Raw genomic sequence first — 15,943 nt, forward strand, 5'->3', positions numbered from 1 at the left:
TTTTTTTTTTTAAAAGATTTTATTTATTTATTTGACAGAGAGAGACACAGCGAGAGAGGGAACACAAGCAGGGGGAGTGGGAGAGGAAGAAGCAGGCTTCCCCCGGAGCAGGGAGCCCGATGTGGGGCTCGATCCCAGGACCCTGGGATCATGACCTGAGCCAAAGGCAGATGCTGAACGACTGAGCCACCCAGGCACCCCAAAATGTTCTAATATTTATTGTAGCGATGGTTACACAACTCTGTTAAAAACAACTGAATTGGACACTATAAGTGGGTGAATTGTACGGCATGTGAACGATATCTCAATACAGCGATTACCAAAAAAAAAAAAAAAAAAGGATTTATTTGTACAATAAAAGTGGTACTCCACTATTCTAGTTGCTGCTCACACTGCTACTCAGAGGAAACATCAATATATCAATAAGTATACATTATTCTAAATAACCATAGGTTCTGGGGCGCCTGGGTGGCTCATATCTGCCTTCGGCTCAGGTCATGATCCCAGGGTCCTGGGATCGAGCCCGCATAGGGCTCCCTGCTCAGTGGGGAGCCTGCTTCTCCCTCTCCCTCTGCCCCTCCCAACCCCTGTGCACGCTCTCTCTCTCCCTCTCAAATAAATAAAATCTTTTTAAAAATTTTTAAAAAGTAAAAATAAATAACCATAGGTTCAAAGTGTTTATTCTGTACTGTAACATGCTATATATACTTTATATAGGTTTACTTAAATATATAGTGCAGGTATTTTCATGTTGGTATACATATACCCACCTTATTCTTTTAAATGGCTATGCAGTACTCCAATAATAACAATAAAAACAATAATGGGCAGTAGTATTTATATAGTCCTTCACTGTTCCAAGTGCATTTATACTAACTCATGTAATGTTTGCAACAACCCTATGTGATAAGTTCTATATTATGCTCAGTGACTCAGGCTTGCTCCTGACTCTTGGGGTCTGGTCCTGCCCATGGGTCTCGGCAAAGTCCCCAAGAGCAGCAGAGAGTGTCCTCATTCCTCAGGCTTCCCACTGATTACTTCAGCCCACAGGGGAGACGGGCACAGAGGTCAAGAAGAGGGATTGAGGGCGCCTGGGTGGCTCAGTCGTTAAGCGTCTGCCTTCGGCTCGGGTCATGATCCCAGGGTCCTGGGATCGAGCCCCACATCCGGCTTCCTGCTCTGCGGGAAGCCTGCTTCTCCCTCTCCCACACCCCCTGCTTGTGTTTCCTGCTCTCACTGTGTCTCTCTCTGTGTCAAATAAATAAATAATATCTTTAAAAAAAAAAAAAAGAAAAGAAGAAGAAGAGGGATTGAGCAGCACCTTGAGTGGGGAGAGCCCAGGGAAGCCTCCAAGAAAAGACCAAGGGGTTCTGCTCCACTGGCTCAGCGCCCCTCACTCACTCACCTCAGCCTCGGCCAGACTGATCTGCCTCTCCAGATCCTCAGGAACCATTTTCCCTCTGGAAAAGAAAACTGATTGGGTAAAGAAGTAATTGGTTTTCTCAGCTAGGAGGCAGAACTGTTGAGAGCAGGGTAATGTGGGGTTAGCTACACAGAGGCCATAATGTTGATTTTTTCCTAAGAGGGGTAAGCGGACCTCAGGGGACAGGGCGAGAGACTCCAGCAGGCATTGACAGACAGAAGGGGCAACTGTGGAGGAACAGAGAGGGAGAAAAGCCCACTTGGGGCATGGGCCTGAGGCCAGAGCTTCTAACAGCAGGAGGGCATGCTGTGCCAGGCTGGGTCTGAGCCATGTGAACAGAAGGACCTTTACCTCTCATCTGTCTTGACTACTCGGACACTGTTGGTGCCAAGTCCCAGAAAAGCAGCTCCCTTCTTGATGGAGTAATGACACTATGGAGAAAGGCAGAGGGCAGGGAGGATAGGGAGGAGAGAGACACTGGCAAATGTGTGAGCTGCAACAGATAAGACCCTGAAGACCAAGGCTTCTCGAATGTTCGAATGTTCGTGTGCCTCCAAATCACTAGGATGTCTGGTTCAAGAGCAGATTCATATTCAGCGTGTCTGGGGTGGGGCCTGCGAGTCGGCATTTCTGACAAGCGCCCAGGTGATACTCTGCTGCTACTGGTCCACAGACCACACTCTGAGTAGAAAGGGCGTGGACTATGTCTGCGGCACTCATTGTCCCTTTGCTACCTCCACTCAGAAGGCAAGGTGAACGGGAGCGTTTACTCGGCCCCTTGACTGGAAGGAAGCACTTCTGCCTGGAGGCAGGCTGGCCCTGGAGATGGGTCTGGGCAGGCAGACTCAGCTGGCTGGACATTAGCATCAGGAGCCCAGGGTAGGTCTATGCCTCTTCCCACCTCCTTTGATGTGAAGAGTGCCAGGGGTGGGAGCGCCCGGAGGCCCCTCTGCTTGCAATCCGGGTAGCGCTGATAGCGGGCCAGGTTCACGGCATACATGTTGGAGATGGAGCCACCTGTCGCAGGGAAGGTGGTAAGAGGGAGGAGCCGTGGGTCAAAACTGGAGCTTCCTCCCCCCGACCTCTCCACCCAGGAGAGCTGATCAAAGAAGCATGAGTGGTAGGCTCCCAGGGATCTCCGAAGGGCCTGCTGATAACCCCAAACAGCCCCAGGATTCGCAGATTCCCCCGGACTACTCCCCTCCATATCCTGGGCTGACCCAGGACAGGGCCTCCCCTCCCCAGAGCAGGCACTGGAGTGCTGATCCCAGGGACTGTTTGGCAAACATGAGGACACAGGGGACTGGGCAGCTTCTCTCAGGTTTGGCCCCAGCCCAGCTGGAGAGGAAACAAAGAGGAATCCCTCCCTGCCAGCATAGAGCAAGAAAATCGTGGGGGAGGAGGAACCCTCAAAAAGACCAAAGAGAGCCCCCCCCTCCTTCTCACATACCAGGGCAGAAGACCCCATCCCCAGAGCTCCAGCCCACCAGGGCCCGGAGTTTCTTCAACACCTCTTCTTCCATGAGCACAAACACGGGGGCGATTTCATAAGTGTACCTGCCAGGAGAGGGGGGGGATGAGAAGGGAAAAGAGGAAGGCAGGCTAGCCAGGTCCGACTCTCAGAGGAGTAGGGAAAGGAGGTGGGGACAATGAGGAAGGAAAGGTCCAAAGGGAGGAATGACCTGGTGACCAAGAGCCAGGGAAGCAAGAATGAGGAAGAACTGGGGGTCAGGAGGCATGAGAAAGCTGGGAGAAAGGGAGCCCAAAGGGTACAAGGAGAAAGACAGTCGGCAGAGATGCCAGGAAACGGGGGGGGGGGGTGCAAAACCATTCTCCTCCCTACCCCTGGGGTATGTCTCCAGCAAATCCAAGCCTTTGTGAGGTGGGGGCAAGGGGCCTCGGGTTGACTCACTGGCTGGTGTTGAGGCTCTCAGTGACAATGCGCCCTGCCAGAGCATGGGGATCCAACCCTGAGAAGAGCTGGTTGAAGAAGTGCGGGTGACCTGGAGAAGGCGGGGGGGCAGGGAGCTCAGAGTGCAGCTGCGGACAGACAAACGGACAACTCCAGACCCTCCTCCCGCCACAGCCCAGGACCCACAGGTCTTCACACTATAGCGGATCACCTCCCGGCACCGTGCCAGGATCTGCTCCGACGCCTCGCCCTGGCTGCGCAGCTCCAGGTCCAGCAGCTGCTTCAGCTCCTCGGGCTCCTTCCACTCGCAGACCTGGCGGGAGAAGCAGGAGGTTCTGGGGGCCCATGGACACCCCCATTAGTTGGCTGCCCAAACCACCTCTCAGCTTGCACATAAAACGAGTTAGGAATATTTCCAAAGCAACTCATGAACAAGGGTAAATATACACAGTATGACCCAGCATATAATCCCTGATGCATTCAGCAAGACTGATGAATTCTGGGCTGAAGCCTTGTGGGAGGAGGAAAGTTCTGAGCCAGGAATGATGGGCAGGAGGAGAGGGAAAGGACCCACCTTCTCGGAGGCACTGGTCCCTTTCCGAATGACCTCATCCACAACAATGCCAAACACATCCCGGAGCAAGGCTTCTGCAGCCATGGGGTCCCCATCAAGGGAGAAGAGTGGTTTAGAGTCAGCCATCAGGATAAAACCTGTGAGCAAAGCAGGAGTTACTCCCTAGTCAGCCCAGTGCATCCCACCTGGACCTAACCAGCAAGAACCGCAACCGCAGAGCAGGCCTCCGGCCCCTGTCCTGCAGCTGAGTCCCAGCCTTCACTGTACAGACAAGGGCAAGCAAGCGCCCAGGGAGAACATCAGCAGCAACAGGTGGGGAAGAAGAAGGCAGTGAGTGCTGAGCAGGTGGAAACTTGCGGTCACTGCCTGCCTCAGGCAAAAACGACAGGCTTCCCTTTCCACTCAGGTCTCGGTTCAGGTGCGCTGGAGGCAGGGCGCGCGACTAGCTTTTGAGAGTATTAGGACCAGGACAGCGGAGGGGGTGAGGTACAGGCAGCGCTCACGTGACCATGAGATCACTCTCATGACCCTTGCCCTGAAGAGAACTTAGAGATTTGGGATAGGGACACCGGTTGAGATAAGTCCCTGAATAATCATTAGCTGACACGAAGAAGGGGGAAATGCAATGAAAGGCAGAAGCATTAACACCAGGGTTGAGCGAGCAGCCAGGAAGAATCACTGTGAAGTGGAGGGCTGGAGAGGGGACTTAGTGGAGAATGTTTGGCAGGAAGCTGCTGCCCCTGACCCTGGAGACAGAAGGGGAGGGAGCCTGAGATAGGTGGAGGTGAAATGCTTTATCTCTTTGCACCCCCACCCCCAAAGAACCAGCCTGATTTCTAAAGCCCTCTCCTAGAGCAGGAAGGAAAGGGGGTATGTTGGGGAAGGATTTTGTTAAACAAGTGTAATCCTGGGTTTTGCAGCCTGAGAGTGCTCAATACACAGAAAGCGGTTGTCTGAAGTGAGCACCAACTGTGTTCAGGACAGGGTGCTTGGGACTGAGAAAGTCTCCCTGTCTGCTGGGAGGGCACAGATGCACGTGCAGCAGTCCCAGCCTGGGCTAGGCTGGACGCTGACCCCACGTGCTACTGAGGAAGACAGATGGATGGAGGATGGCAGCTGAAGGCTGGGGAAGATCTGCAGCGGGGCTGGAGCTGAATCTTGAAAGAAGGCAGGAGAAATGAGATTAGCAAAAGGGAGAAAGAGAACATTTGGGGGTAGGGTGATGCCATGAGCTGACATGGGGAAGAAGTATGGCTTGAGGGAAGGTCAATGAAGGGCGCCTGGCTGGCTGGAGGGAGGTCTGCAAGGATGATACTGGAGCAAAGGCGGGGTGGGCAGAGTTGTATCAGATTATGGGGAGCCCTGAGCCCCAGCCAGGCCCAGGGATCTAGATTTTATCCTGCAGAAAACAGGAACTCACTGGGGCACCTGGGTGGCTCCGTCAGTTAAGTGTCTGCCTTCAGCTCAGGTCATGATCTCGGGGTCCTGGGATTGAGCCCCATGTGGGGCTTCCTGCTCAGCGGGGAGTCTGCTTCTACCCCTCCCCCTCCCACTCATGCTCAAGCTCTCTCTCTCTCTCTCAAATAAATAAAATCTAAAAAGAAAATAGGAACTCACTGAAAGACGAAAGACTTGGTGGCAAGGAATAATGTGATGAAACTGATGCTCAGACCAGTATACAGCACAGGATGTAGAATTCACAGGGTGTTGCTGTAAACCAGGCAAGAAGTGATCCACATCTGAATAAGGGTGGTGTGGGTAGGAAAGGACAGAGGAATGAGGAGGTCGGCCCAAAGCTCTGATGAGCTGTTAGAACAGAAAGCAGATTTGAGAGTCAGGGTACAGCTGAAGCCTTGTGACGGGCTCCATTCCCCATGAGAGAAAATGTTCGGAGAGATGGCCAGGAGGAGGGGAAAACACTAAGGCCTAGGAACCCCCCAAATGAGTGGGCGAGAGGGTCAAGGGAATATGAAGAAGAAACTTCCTCAAAGTGGGTTGCTCTGATTTAATCCACTGTCAGCAGCCACTGGACCCCACACTAGTTGAAAACACAGGTTCAAGGAACCCTAGCGGTCCAACCCTTAAACTTTTCCTCAGTAGATTGGGTTTGGGGGACAGAGGGGAGCTGGCCCAAACCCTGAAATGAAAGAGCCAATCCTTTATCCGTGTCACTTTAGCTCTCCTGACAGGTGGCAGCAGGGGGGCGTTTGGGTGGAGAGGCTTGAGGGGGAGAAGCAAAGAAAGATAGGTACCAACGAAGCACTTACCACATGCCACACTCTGTATTTAATATGTATTATCATCTTTACAATTGTTCAGGTAAGTTTATTGCCCACATTTAAACTGAGATTCCAGAGATGCCATGTATGTAACTGGTTCAGATCACACAGCCAGCACCTGGCCATGCTGGGTCTGAACCCAGGCGTGGTGGGCTCTGAAGCCCCTGCCCCTAACCATCATGCTTGATTGCCTCTCTCGAGGCTCTCTCAGGCCCTGAGTTTGCTGTGCTGCAAAGACCACTGGGCCAGGAGTGAGGACACCTCAGGGCCTCCGTTTCTATAAAATAAGTTTTCAAGAGAGACCCTCCAAGGCATCTGCTGGCGTTCACAGGAACTCAGGCCAGGAGATATGACAAGCAGGCCAAGGGAGAATTTTCTGAGTAGGGGGGTAGAAAACAGGTTGCAAGAGGTTTGTAAGGAGGGAACAACTGGTTAACAAAGGGAGTCTCCTAGCAGGAGGAACGCTTTTCCCCAAGCTCCAAAGAATGGGTCTCTAGGGGAGACTCCATCCTCCCCTCCCAGGACCTTCTTTATCCTTTCCACCTCAGTCACAGCTCAGAAATGAAATCTGGAGGACTCTGAACACTCCCAGTTTCTTCCAGGGATAAACAGAGAAGTGAGACATCACCATCCTTGTTCCACATACAGAATCCTGCCCTGGGTACCTGAGAGAGGGAAGAGCCCCTGCCTGCAAAGAGTTTTTCTTTTCCTTTTTTTTAAATTTATTTATTTGAGAGAGAGAGAGCTCGCATGCGCGAGCGTGGGAGTGGAAGGAGGGGCAGAGGGGGAAAGAGAGAATCTTCAAGCAGACTCCCCACTGAGCACAGAGCCTGACTCAGGGCTTGACTCAGGGATCAATCCCACAACCCATGAGACCATGACCTGAGCCGAAACCAAGAGTTGATGCTCAACCAACTGAACCACCCCAAGAGTTTTTCTTTTCCTTTTATTTATTTAAAAATTTTTTAAAGATTTTATTTATTTGACACAGAGAGAGAGAGAGCGCAAGCAGAAGGAGCAGCAGGCAGAGGGAGAAGTAGGCTCCCTGTTGAGCAAGGAGCCCGATGTAGGGCTCGATCCCAGGACCCTGGGATCATGACCTGAGCCGAAGGCAGACACTTAACCGACTGAGCCACCCAGGCACCCAGAGTTTTTTTTTTTTTTAAAAAGGAGAATGATGTTAACCTGCAAAATAGAATGATAAAGCAAAGAAACCTGAATGGAGTTAGGAACAGGGCTTCAGCCCCAGGCTGAGAAGATGCTGGTAGGACCAAGTAGGGTTTGTTAAAAAATTCACGTTTCTTCAGACTTCATGGGATCTCTAGTCCATCAACTCCTCTAACCATCAACTCCCTCATATCTTTCTTTCCTTCGCTTATGCAACCTAGATTGTATGTTTTGTTGTTTCAACCACTCTTTGTGCAAAATCCTCAACTCCTCAGCCCTTTGGTCCTTCCACCAAACCCACCTGGGGAAACTCCAATCCAACTGGCCAATCCTTCTCTTACCAAATCCACCAGGACTGCTGGATTCTGCTAGTAAAAGCCACTCAACCATTCAAATTGATATTGCTATACATTCATGGTCTCTGTGCTCATTCCAATTAAACACAGCAGATTAAACACCCACATTTACCACTATTCCTTCCTGAAACCCAACTAAAATTACATCAGTGGAATTTTAAATTCAGAAGAATAGGGGCGCCTGGGTGGCTCAGTTGTTAAGCATCTGCCTTTGGCTCGGGTCGTGATCTCAGGGTCCTGGGATCGAGCCCCACATCGGGCTCCCTGTTCTGCCGGGAGCCTGCTTCTCCCTCTCCCGCTCCCTCTGCTTGTGTTCCCTCTCTCTGTGTCAAATAAATAAATAAAATCTTTAAAAAAAATAAAAATAAAAAATAAATTCAGAAGAATAAAGCAAATGAGGAGAGATGAGAGATGTCAATAATCGCAGAAGATAGAAAGCAGATGAGAAGTGGTAACTGGTTTAGCACATGGCAGAAAGCCAAAACCAGTATGTCCTTGTAAGGCTATGCCAATGGGAAACAAGCTGGTTCTTGGGGCAGAAGCCCAGAAAGGCTCAGGAATTGGAAACATTAGCCATCTTGGAAGGCAGGAAGGATTTGTAGAAGTGTGTATAAGGAACAATTAGACCCTCACTCTCCTCCCCCTATCTATTCAGTCAGGCAACAACCCTCCTTTCCCCCTGCTTCCAAAGAAGCAAGAGATCTGTTTTCTAGAGCAACTGAAACAGGTAGGGTGGGACTTAGGGAGGCCAGGACTTAGAGACTTGAGGCACAGCAGGTGAGCATGAGGCACTGCCCCAAATACAGGAGGATTAGGAGGAAGTTACTATCAAATCAACTTCTTTCTCCTAACCAACATTCAGAACCAGTGGCCAGGGGTAAACCCTCCAGGGCCAGCAGACTAGAGGATTCCTCTCCGGAGAAATTGACCTCGATAGCCCTGGAGAAAAGACCTCCTGATGCTCTTATTTCAGTCCTCACCTGATCTCCTGGTCAGTGCTGCCCACAAGTCAATATGGCCTATCCATGCACTTCGGCCTTCCAATATGCCTTCATGCCTTCCTCTTCAATGTGAGCAACCAGCCAGCCAGAGATTACCAGACACTACAGGAAAGCCCCTAACCTGAACCACAGAGGTAAAAACAGGCAAACTGAAAAAAGGCATTTGGTTGAAGAAAAGAAATGCAGGGAGAAGAAAGCCTCAAAATTTCCAGAAGATATTGCATTCATTAAAAAATAGGTCGCCCTCAAAAAGGAATACTCAGAGAACAGCAAGAAACTCTAGGATTTTAAAAATATGACAACTGAAATGAAAAATTAGAAATAAAAAGGTGCCAAGAAAATCACACAGAAAGATAAAAATATAAAGAGATGGACAAAGAAAAGAACTTTAGATCAATCCAAAAGGCCCAATAGTCAAGTAATAGAAATTTCAGAAAAGGAAGGAAAAAAGGGGAAAGAAATCAAAGAAAGCTTTATAGAACAGAAGGATAGATTAAAAGGATCCACTGAATGACCAATACAAAGATAGATTATAATATTGTCTTAGAACAGTGGAGGATCCAAAGACTTCCAGAGATAAAACAAAACAAATAAACCAAAACTGGGTCATAGACAAAAGACAGAGAATCAGACCAAATCGAACACCTCCAACACAGGAGAGAGGTGAAAGGAATCCAAAGGGCTGTAATGAAGGTAGTAACAATATTCAGAGGATAACAGCACTCAACTTTTTGTTATCTGCCTTCTGGACCGCCCCCTTCTCTTCCTCCCTTCCCTCTTTCTATTTGTTCAGTATCTAGTATTTGCCAAGCACTTTGGTGGCCACTAGAGATACAATGGAGAGCAAAAGACATAGACCCTGGGGTGCCTGGCTGGCTCAGTCAGCAAGTTCAAGTCCCATTGTTGGGCACAGTGCTTACTTAATAAAATAAAAATTAAAAAAAAAAAAAAAAAAGAGGAAGAAAAGGCCAAAGCCCTGTCCTCATGAAGCTCACAGTCTAAGCAAACTCACCGGTGAGCCAACTCTCACGCACAGAGGTAGTTTTGTTTGGTTTGCATAGTTATGTTGTTGTTTTTAAGTAATCTCTATGCCCAATGTGGGGCTCAAACTCATGATCAAGAGTCACGTGCTCTATCAACTGAGCCAGCCAGGCACCCCTGTTTTAAAGCTTTAAAAATAATTGTCGGAGCGCCTGGGTGGCTCAGTCGTTGGGCGTCTGCCTTCGGCTCAGGTCATGATCCCAGGGTCCTGGGATCGAGCCCTGCATCAGGCTCCATGCTCCGCGGGAAGCCTGCTTCTCCCTCTCCCACTCCCCCTGCTTGTGGTCCCTCTCTCGCTGTGTCTCTCTCTGTCAAATAAATAAATAAAATCTTTTTTAAAATAAATAAATAAAAAATAAAAATAATTGTCAATACTGAAACTTCCAGCTTCTTATGAAAAAAAAACAAAACAAAACAGAAGGCCTAGCAACAGTAGGCCTAAATTACTAATTAGCAACAATTGCCTGTAGTTGCCCCTTTATTATTATTGTAGTTTTGCATTCGTTATGCTTTCTTTCCAATTTTTTTGTTCTTTTTTTTTAAAGATTTTATTTATTTATTTGACAGATAGAGAGATAGTGAGAGTAGGAACACAAGCATGGGGAGTGGGAGAGGGAGAAGCAGGCTTCCCGCCGAGCAGGGAGCCCGATGCGGGGCTCAATCCCAGGACCCCAGGATCATGACGTGAGCTGAAGGCAGACGCTTAACGACTGAGCCACCCAGCCGCCCCATCCAATTTTTTTATTCTTGAGTAAGCAATACATTCAGGTAGCTCAAAAATCAAAATATATAAAAATATTAATGGTGAAAGTCTAATTCCCACCCCATTCCATGTGCCCCATTCCCACCTCCACCCCCACAGGTAACCTTTTTTTTTTTTTTTAAGATTTTATTTATTTATTCGAGAGAGAGAGAATGAGAGACAGAGAGCACGAGAGGGAAGAGGGCAGAGGGCAGAGGGAGAAGCGGACCCCCTGCTGAGCAGGGAGCCCGATGCGGGACTCGATCCCGGGACTCCAGGATTATGACCTGAGCCGAAGGCAGTCGCTTAACCACCTGAGCCACCCAGGCGCCCCACAGGTAACCATTTTTAATAGTTTCTTGGGTAACTTTTCAGAGTTTTTAATGCAAATACTAACAAATGTGGATATGTATTCTTATTTTCTCTTTTCACACAAATGATAGCATAAAATCACTGATTTGAACCTTGCTTTCTTTCAGTTAATATATAGGTGATCCTTTACCAGTACATATAGAATTTCTATATTCTTTTTTTTAATCAAACAGCTTTATTGAGATGTAATTTACATACCATAAAACATAACCCTTTAAATTGTACATTTTCAGTGGTTTTTTGGATAGTAACAGAATTGCACAACAATCATCAGTAATTCCAGGACATTTTAATCACCCCCAAAAGAAAGTCATTAGTGGTCACTCCTCATTCGCCATTTCCCATCCTTCCAGCCACCACTACCCTATTTTCTGCCCCTATAGATTTGCCTATTCTGGACATTTCATATCAACAGAAACATAGAATATATGATCTTCTTTTGAATATATGGCTTCTTTTACTGAACATAATGTTTTCAAGGTTCATCCATGTAGTAGCATATATCAGCACTTCATTCCCTTTTATAGCCAAATAATATTCCATAATATGGATACACTGCATTCTATTTAACCATTCACCAACCAATGGACATTTGGGTTCTGTCTATGTTTTGGCTACTGTGAACAGCGCTGCTATGAACATTAATGTACAAGTTTTTGTGTGGGTACATGTTTTCAAGTCTCCTGGGTACATATCTGATAGTGGAATCGCTGGGTCATACAGTAACTCTGTGTTTCAATTTTGAGGAACAGCCAAACTGTTTTCCAAAGTGCCAGTACCATTTTATATTCCCGTCAGTAATGTATGAGCGTTCTAATTTCTCCACATCCTTGCCAGACTTATTATCTTTTTTATTACAGCCACCTGCATTTGTGATTTTGAGAAGGATTGCCAATATCCAGAGATTGTACCAGCAAATGAAAGTGCTTGCGTTCTTAGACTCAGTAGCAGAGTATGCTGTCAAACTTCTGAATCTTTTTAGTTTGAGGACTAAGAAATGGTATCTTAGTATGGTTTTATTTTTGGTAGAACACCTGCATCAGTCAGTTTTGCTGTGGGAACTAATGGCTTCAAAATCCCACTGGCTTGCAACAACAGAAGTTTATCTCTCTTTCCTGGTTTACACTGGTGGTGTGGTTGGCTACAGCTCTGATTCATGTGCCTTTATTCCAAGACCCAGGCTGAAGGAATAGCCCCTATCTGAGACACAATGTTCTCCTGGCAGGAGGAAAGGAGTAAAAGGCAGAGAAAACCATGCAATGACTCTTAAAACCTCTGCTTGTATCTGGCACAGGGCACATCTGCTCATACCCTGCTGACCATGGCAAACCCCAGGGCAGTGGGGTGAGGATGTATATTCCTCCCACAGGCAGGCGCTGAAAAAATTAATGGCAATGGGTGAAGATGTAAACTCTCATCACAAGGTCATTGGACATAAGCCCTTAAAAGTTTGCATTCTGGGGGCACCTGAGAGTCTCAGTTGGTTAAGCATCTGCCTTTGGCTCAGGTCATGATCCCAGGGTCCGGGGATCGAGCCCCGCATTGGGCTCCCTGCTTGGTGGGGAGTCTGTTTCTCCCTCTCCCTGCCGCTGCCCCTGCCCTTGTTCTCTCTCTCTCTGTCTCTCTCTGTCAAATAAATGAAATCTTTTAAAAAAATGTTTTTGCATTCTGTTTCGCCTCAGTCCACACCAGCCCACCTCACTCATTTGCATTACCTGCCTGGCCCCGTAGCTATCTGAGTTGGAACCACTGGCCTAACCACTGGTGTAACCACTGTCCTTTTCCCTCAGGGATCTCCTCCTGATTATCCCCTCATTTCTTCAACTCTCCTTCCTACTACCTCTTTCTCACAGCATTTTAAATTGTTTAAACCTCTCACATGTTCCCACTCTAGCCACCTCCTCATCACCACCAACCTTCTTAAAAGAGTCATCTCCACTCCATCTTTGCTTTCCCTCCTCTCACACTTTCCTCAGCCCACCAAGTCACCAAGAACTTCCAAATCCCATGGACACACATCACCTTTATCCTAGAAACATTTTATTTCCCTGGCTTCCATTGGATTACCACCAGCCCTTTCTTAGTTCCCTTTGCATTTTTTTTTTAAGATTTTATTTATTTATTTGAGAGAGAGAGGATGAGAGACAGAGAGCATGAGAGGGAGGAGGGTCAGAGGGAGAAGCAGACTCCCTGCCGAGCAGGGAGCCCGATGCAGGACTCGATCCTGGGACTCCAGGATCATGACCTGAGCCGAAGGCAGTCGCTTAATCAACTGAGCCACCCAGGCGCCCCTCCCTTTGCATTTTCACCTTCCTCTGGCCCTCCCTGAAATGCTAGAGTCCCTCGGGCCTTATCCCAGTGCGTCTTTTATCTGTTGTATTCTGCACCACTCCCTGGGCAACTGATCTGTTCCTAGGGCTACCTGCCGGTAGTTCCTCCATTCCAAACCTCTCTCCTGAGTCCAGGTCCATGAAGCCACCTTCCTAATTTAGAAGACTCATGGGCACTTCATACTCAGTAGGTCCAAAATTAAACTCAATATCAGCCCTCTCAAATCTGCTCTTCTTCTTAGGTTCCCTGGTTTGATGAATGCCATCATCTTCTACTGTTTACTCAAACTTAGATTCTGACTGATTTCTTGCCTCCTCATCCTTGACTGATTTTTTTTTTCCTTTTCATTTAATCTTCAAATATAGTTACATCTTTCTCTCTTTCTCTCATTCAAAAACATCAGCACAACAGCAAAACCTGAATAAAGCTTCACTTTTTTCCCCTTAGGGCTCTGTTGTAAAATTCTTTTCCTTAAAAACACTTTAAGAGGCACCTGGGTGGCTCAGTCATTAAGCATCTGCCTTCGGCTCGGGTCATGATCCCAGGGTCCTGGGATCGAGTCCTGCATCGGGCTCCTTGCTCAGCGGGAAGCCTGCTTCTCCCTCTCCCACTCCCCCTGCTTGTGTTCCCTCTCTAGCTGTCTCTCTCTCTGTCAAATAAATAAATAAAATCTTAAAAAAAAAAAAAAACCACTTTAAAGGGAAAAATGGTAACTTTATAGTGAAGAAACCTGGGGGACACCACCTTACCCAAGTGATCAAGGCAACATCACCAATAATGGGACAGACTGACATATGGCCCTCCTAATGTGAGGCATTGAGAAGCACTCAACATCACTCCTGTCACATTTCTGCCAAAAATGCATAACCCAAATTTAATTGTGAGGGAACAGATATATCTAAATTGAGGGTCATTCTACAAAACAACTAACCTGTTACTTTTCAAAAATGTAAATGTCATAAAACTCAAAGAAAGACTGAAGAACTATTCCAGAAACAGAGACATCACAATCAAAAGGAATGTGTGAACTTAAATCAGCTCCTGGATGAGGAAAAAAAAAAAAACCTGCTATGAAGAACATTATTGGAACAACTGGTGGAAGCTGACTATGCACGGCATCATAAATATTAGTATTCTATCAGAGTTAAATTTCCTTAATTTGGTCATTGCACTGTGGTTATGTAAGAGAATGTTCTTATTCTGAGAAAACATACGGAAACATTTAGCAGAAAAGGAGTATGATATCTGCAACTTTCTCTCAGTTCAGAAAAAGACAACACTGTATGTATTTACAGGCATTTTTAGAAGAATAACAGCTTTATTGAGATATGATTCACATACCATAAAGTTCACCCTTTTAGATTGTACAATTCAGTGGGGTTTTTTTAGGATACTCACAAAGTTGTGCATCGTTCACACTATTTAATTCCAGAACATTTTCATCACCCCAAAGAGATACCTATTAGCAGTTGCTACCCATGCATTTTTTAAAAGACTGAAAAAGATGGAAAAAGCTTTCAAAGTATTATTTATGGGTATTCCTGGCTGCCGAAATTATAAATTATTTTCATTTTCTTATTTATACACCTATACTTTTATAATTTTATATGATAACTTCATATTACTCATATAATTAAAGGTTATTTTTAACCAACAAGAAAAACTAAGGAGGTTAAGGAGCAATAAGAACTCCAAAATATACAAATCTCCAAGGCTCAAGAATGGCCCTAATACATCACGTGGTTTCCCAACTCTTCAATCCACTATCATCAAAAAGGTCTCACTGGTGACAAAGGGAGCCATATACTGCTCTTCCTATTATGCTGCCCAAATGGCCCTCAGAGAGAGGTACAGGTTCAGCTAGTTCAGCAAACACTGACTCAGTATCTATCCCTGGCACTGGCACTACCCGGGGGGGCGGGGGGGGAGGATGTCTGCCCTGTGCGCTCCAGCTAACGGGCCAGTAGGGACGTGGGCAGACGCACTTGCCACAAAAGAGTGGGATGCTCACAAGGAAAGGCAGGGCTGGTTAATTCTGCTCAGTTGGCTCAGGGCAGCCTTCAAAGAGACAACATTCAGGACTTAAGCGATAGAGAGCTGGTACAGGAAAAGACTCATCAGTAATCATTACAATACTATTTGAATAACTGATAGGGTGGGCCTGAGGGAAGGGCTGTGCCAAAGAAGTTAGGGAAGGTCACACAGGAGGAGGCCTGCCTGTAGACAAAAAACGATCAGGGCAGTCGCTTTTTTTTTAAAGATTTTATTTATTTGACAGAGAGAGACACAGCGAGAGAGGGAACACAAGCGGGGGGAGCGGGAGAGGGAGAAGCAGGCTTCCCGCGGAGCAGGGAGCCTGATGTGGGACTCGATCCCAGGACCCTGGGATCATGACTTGAGCCGAAGGCAGACGCTTAATGACTGAGCCACCCAGGCGCCCCAAGGCAGTTGCTTCTTTAAAGCACTTTTGGCCAGGCTTATTGTTAGAAAATGACAACACTGACCTCCGTACTATCTACATGGTCACAAATCCCACAGACTCAATACCCACATCCATAAAGGCACCAATTCTCCTTATGTGTACAGTGTTTTCTCCCCTTTCTGATTGTAAATTCCTGCGGGTTAAAATCTTATCTTTAATACAAAAGTAGGGATCCGAAGGGGTACGTGCACCCCGATGTTTATAGCAGCAATGTCCACAATAGCCAAACTGTGGAAAGAGCCAAGATGTCCATCGACAGATGA

The 15,943-nt window shown here is 47.1% G+C and overlaps 1 protein-coding gene across 4 annotated transcripts in view; it reads right to left on the reverse strand.

Moving 5' to 3' along the window:
- The window catches only part of CSAD (cysteine sulfinic acid decarboxylase), a 28,930-nt gene that overhangs the window by 7,247 nt on the left and 5,740 nt on the right, over nt 1-15,943 (reverse strand). The window contains exons 2-9 of one of the 4 annotated variants that reach the window (XM_081821744.1): nt 5,527-5,648; nt 3,910-4,046; nt 3,522-3,648; nt 3,336-3,426; nt 2,874-2,980; nt 2,325-2,440; nt 1,775-1,854; nt 1,406-1,460 (exon numbers count right to left, since the gene is read on the reverse strand). In XM_081821744.1, coding sequence (XP_081677870.1) covers nt 1,406-1,460; nt 1,775-1,854; nt 2,325-2,440; nt 2,874-2,980; nt 3,336-3,426; nt 3,522-3,648; nt 3,910-4,035 — 702 coding nt within the window. In that variant the 5' untranslated portion in view covers nt 4,036-4,046; nt 5,527-5,648. Of the gene's footprint in view, nt 1-1,405; nt 1,461-1,774; nt 1,855-2,324; nt 2,441-2,873; nt 2,981-3,335; nt 3,427-3,521; nt 3,649-3,909; nt 5,499-5,526; nt 5,716-15,943 lie in introns of those variants that run through there. The other 3 variants (XM_081821742.1, XM_006741572.3, XM_081821743.1) reach the window with 3 other exon arrangements.

This window comes from Leptonychotes weddellii, chromosome 5 (genome assembly GCF_054177405.1).
Source record: "Leptonychotes weddellii isolate Sample4059 chromosome 5, ASM5417740v2, whole genome shotgun sequence".
Lineage (NCBI taxonomy): Eukaryota > Metazoa > Chordata > Mammalia > Carnivora > Phocidae > Leptonychotes > Leptonychotes weddellii.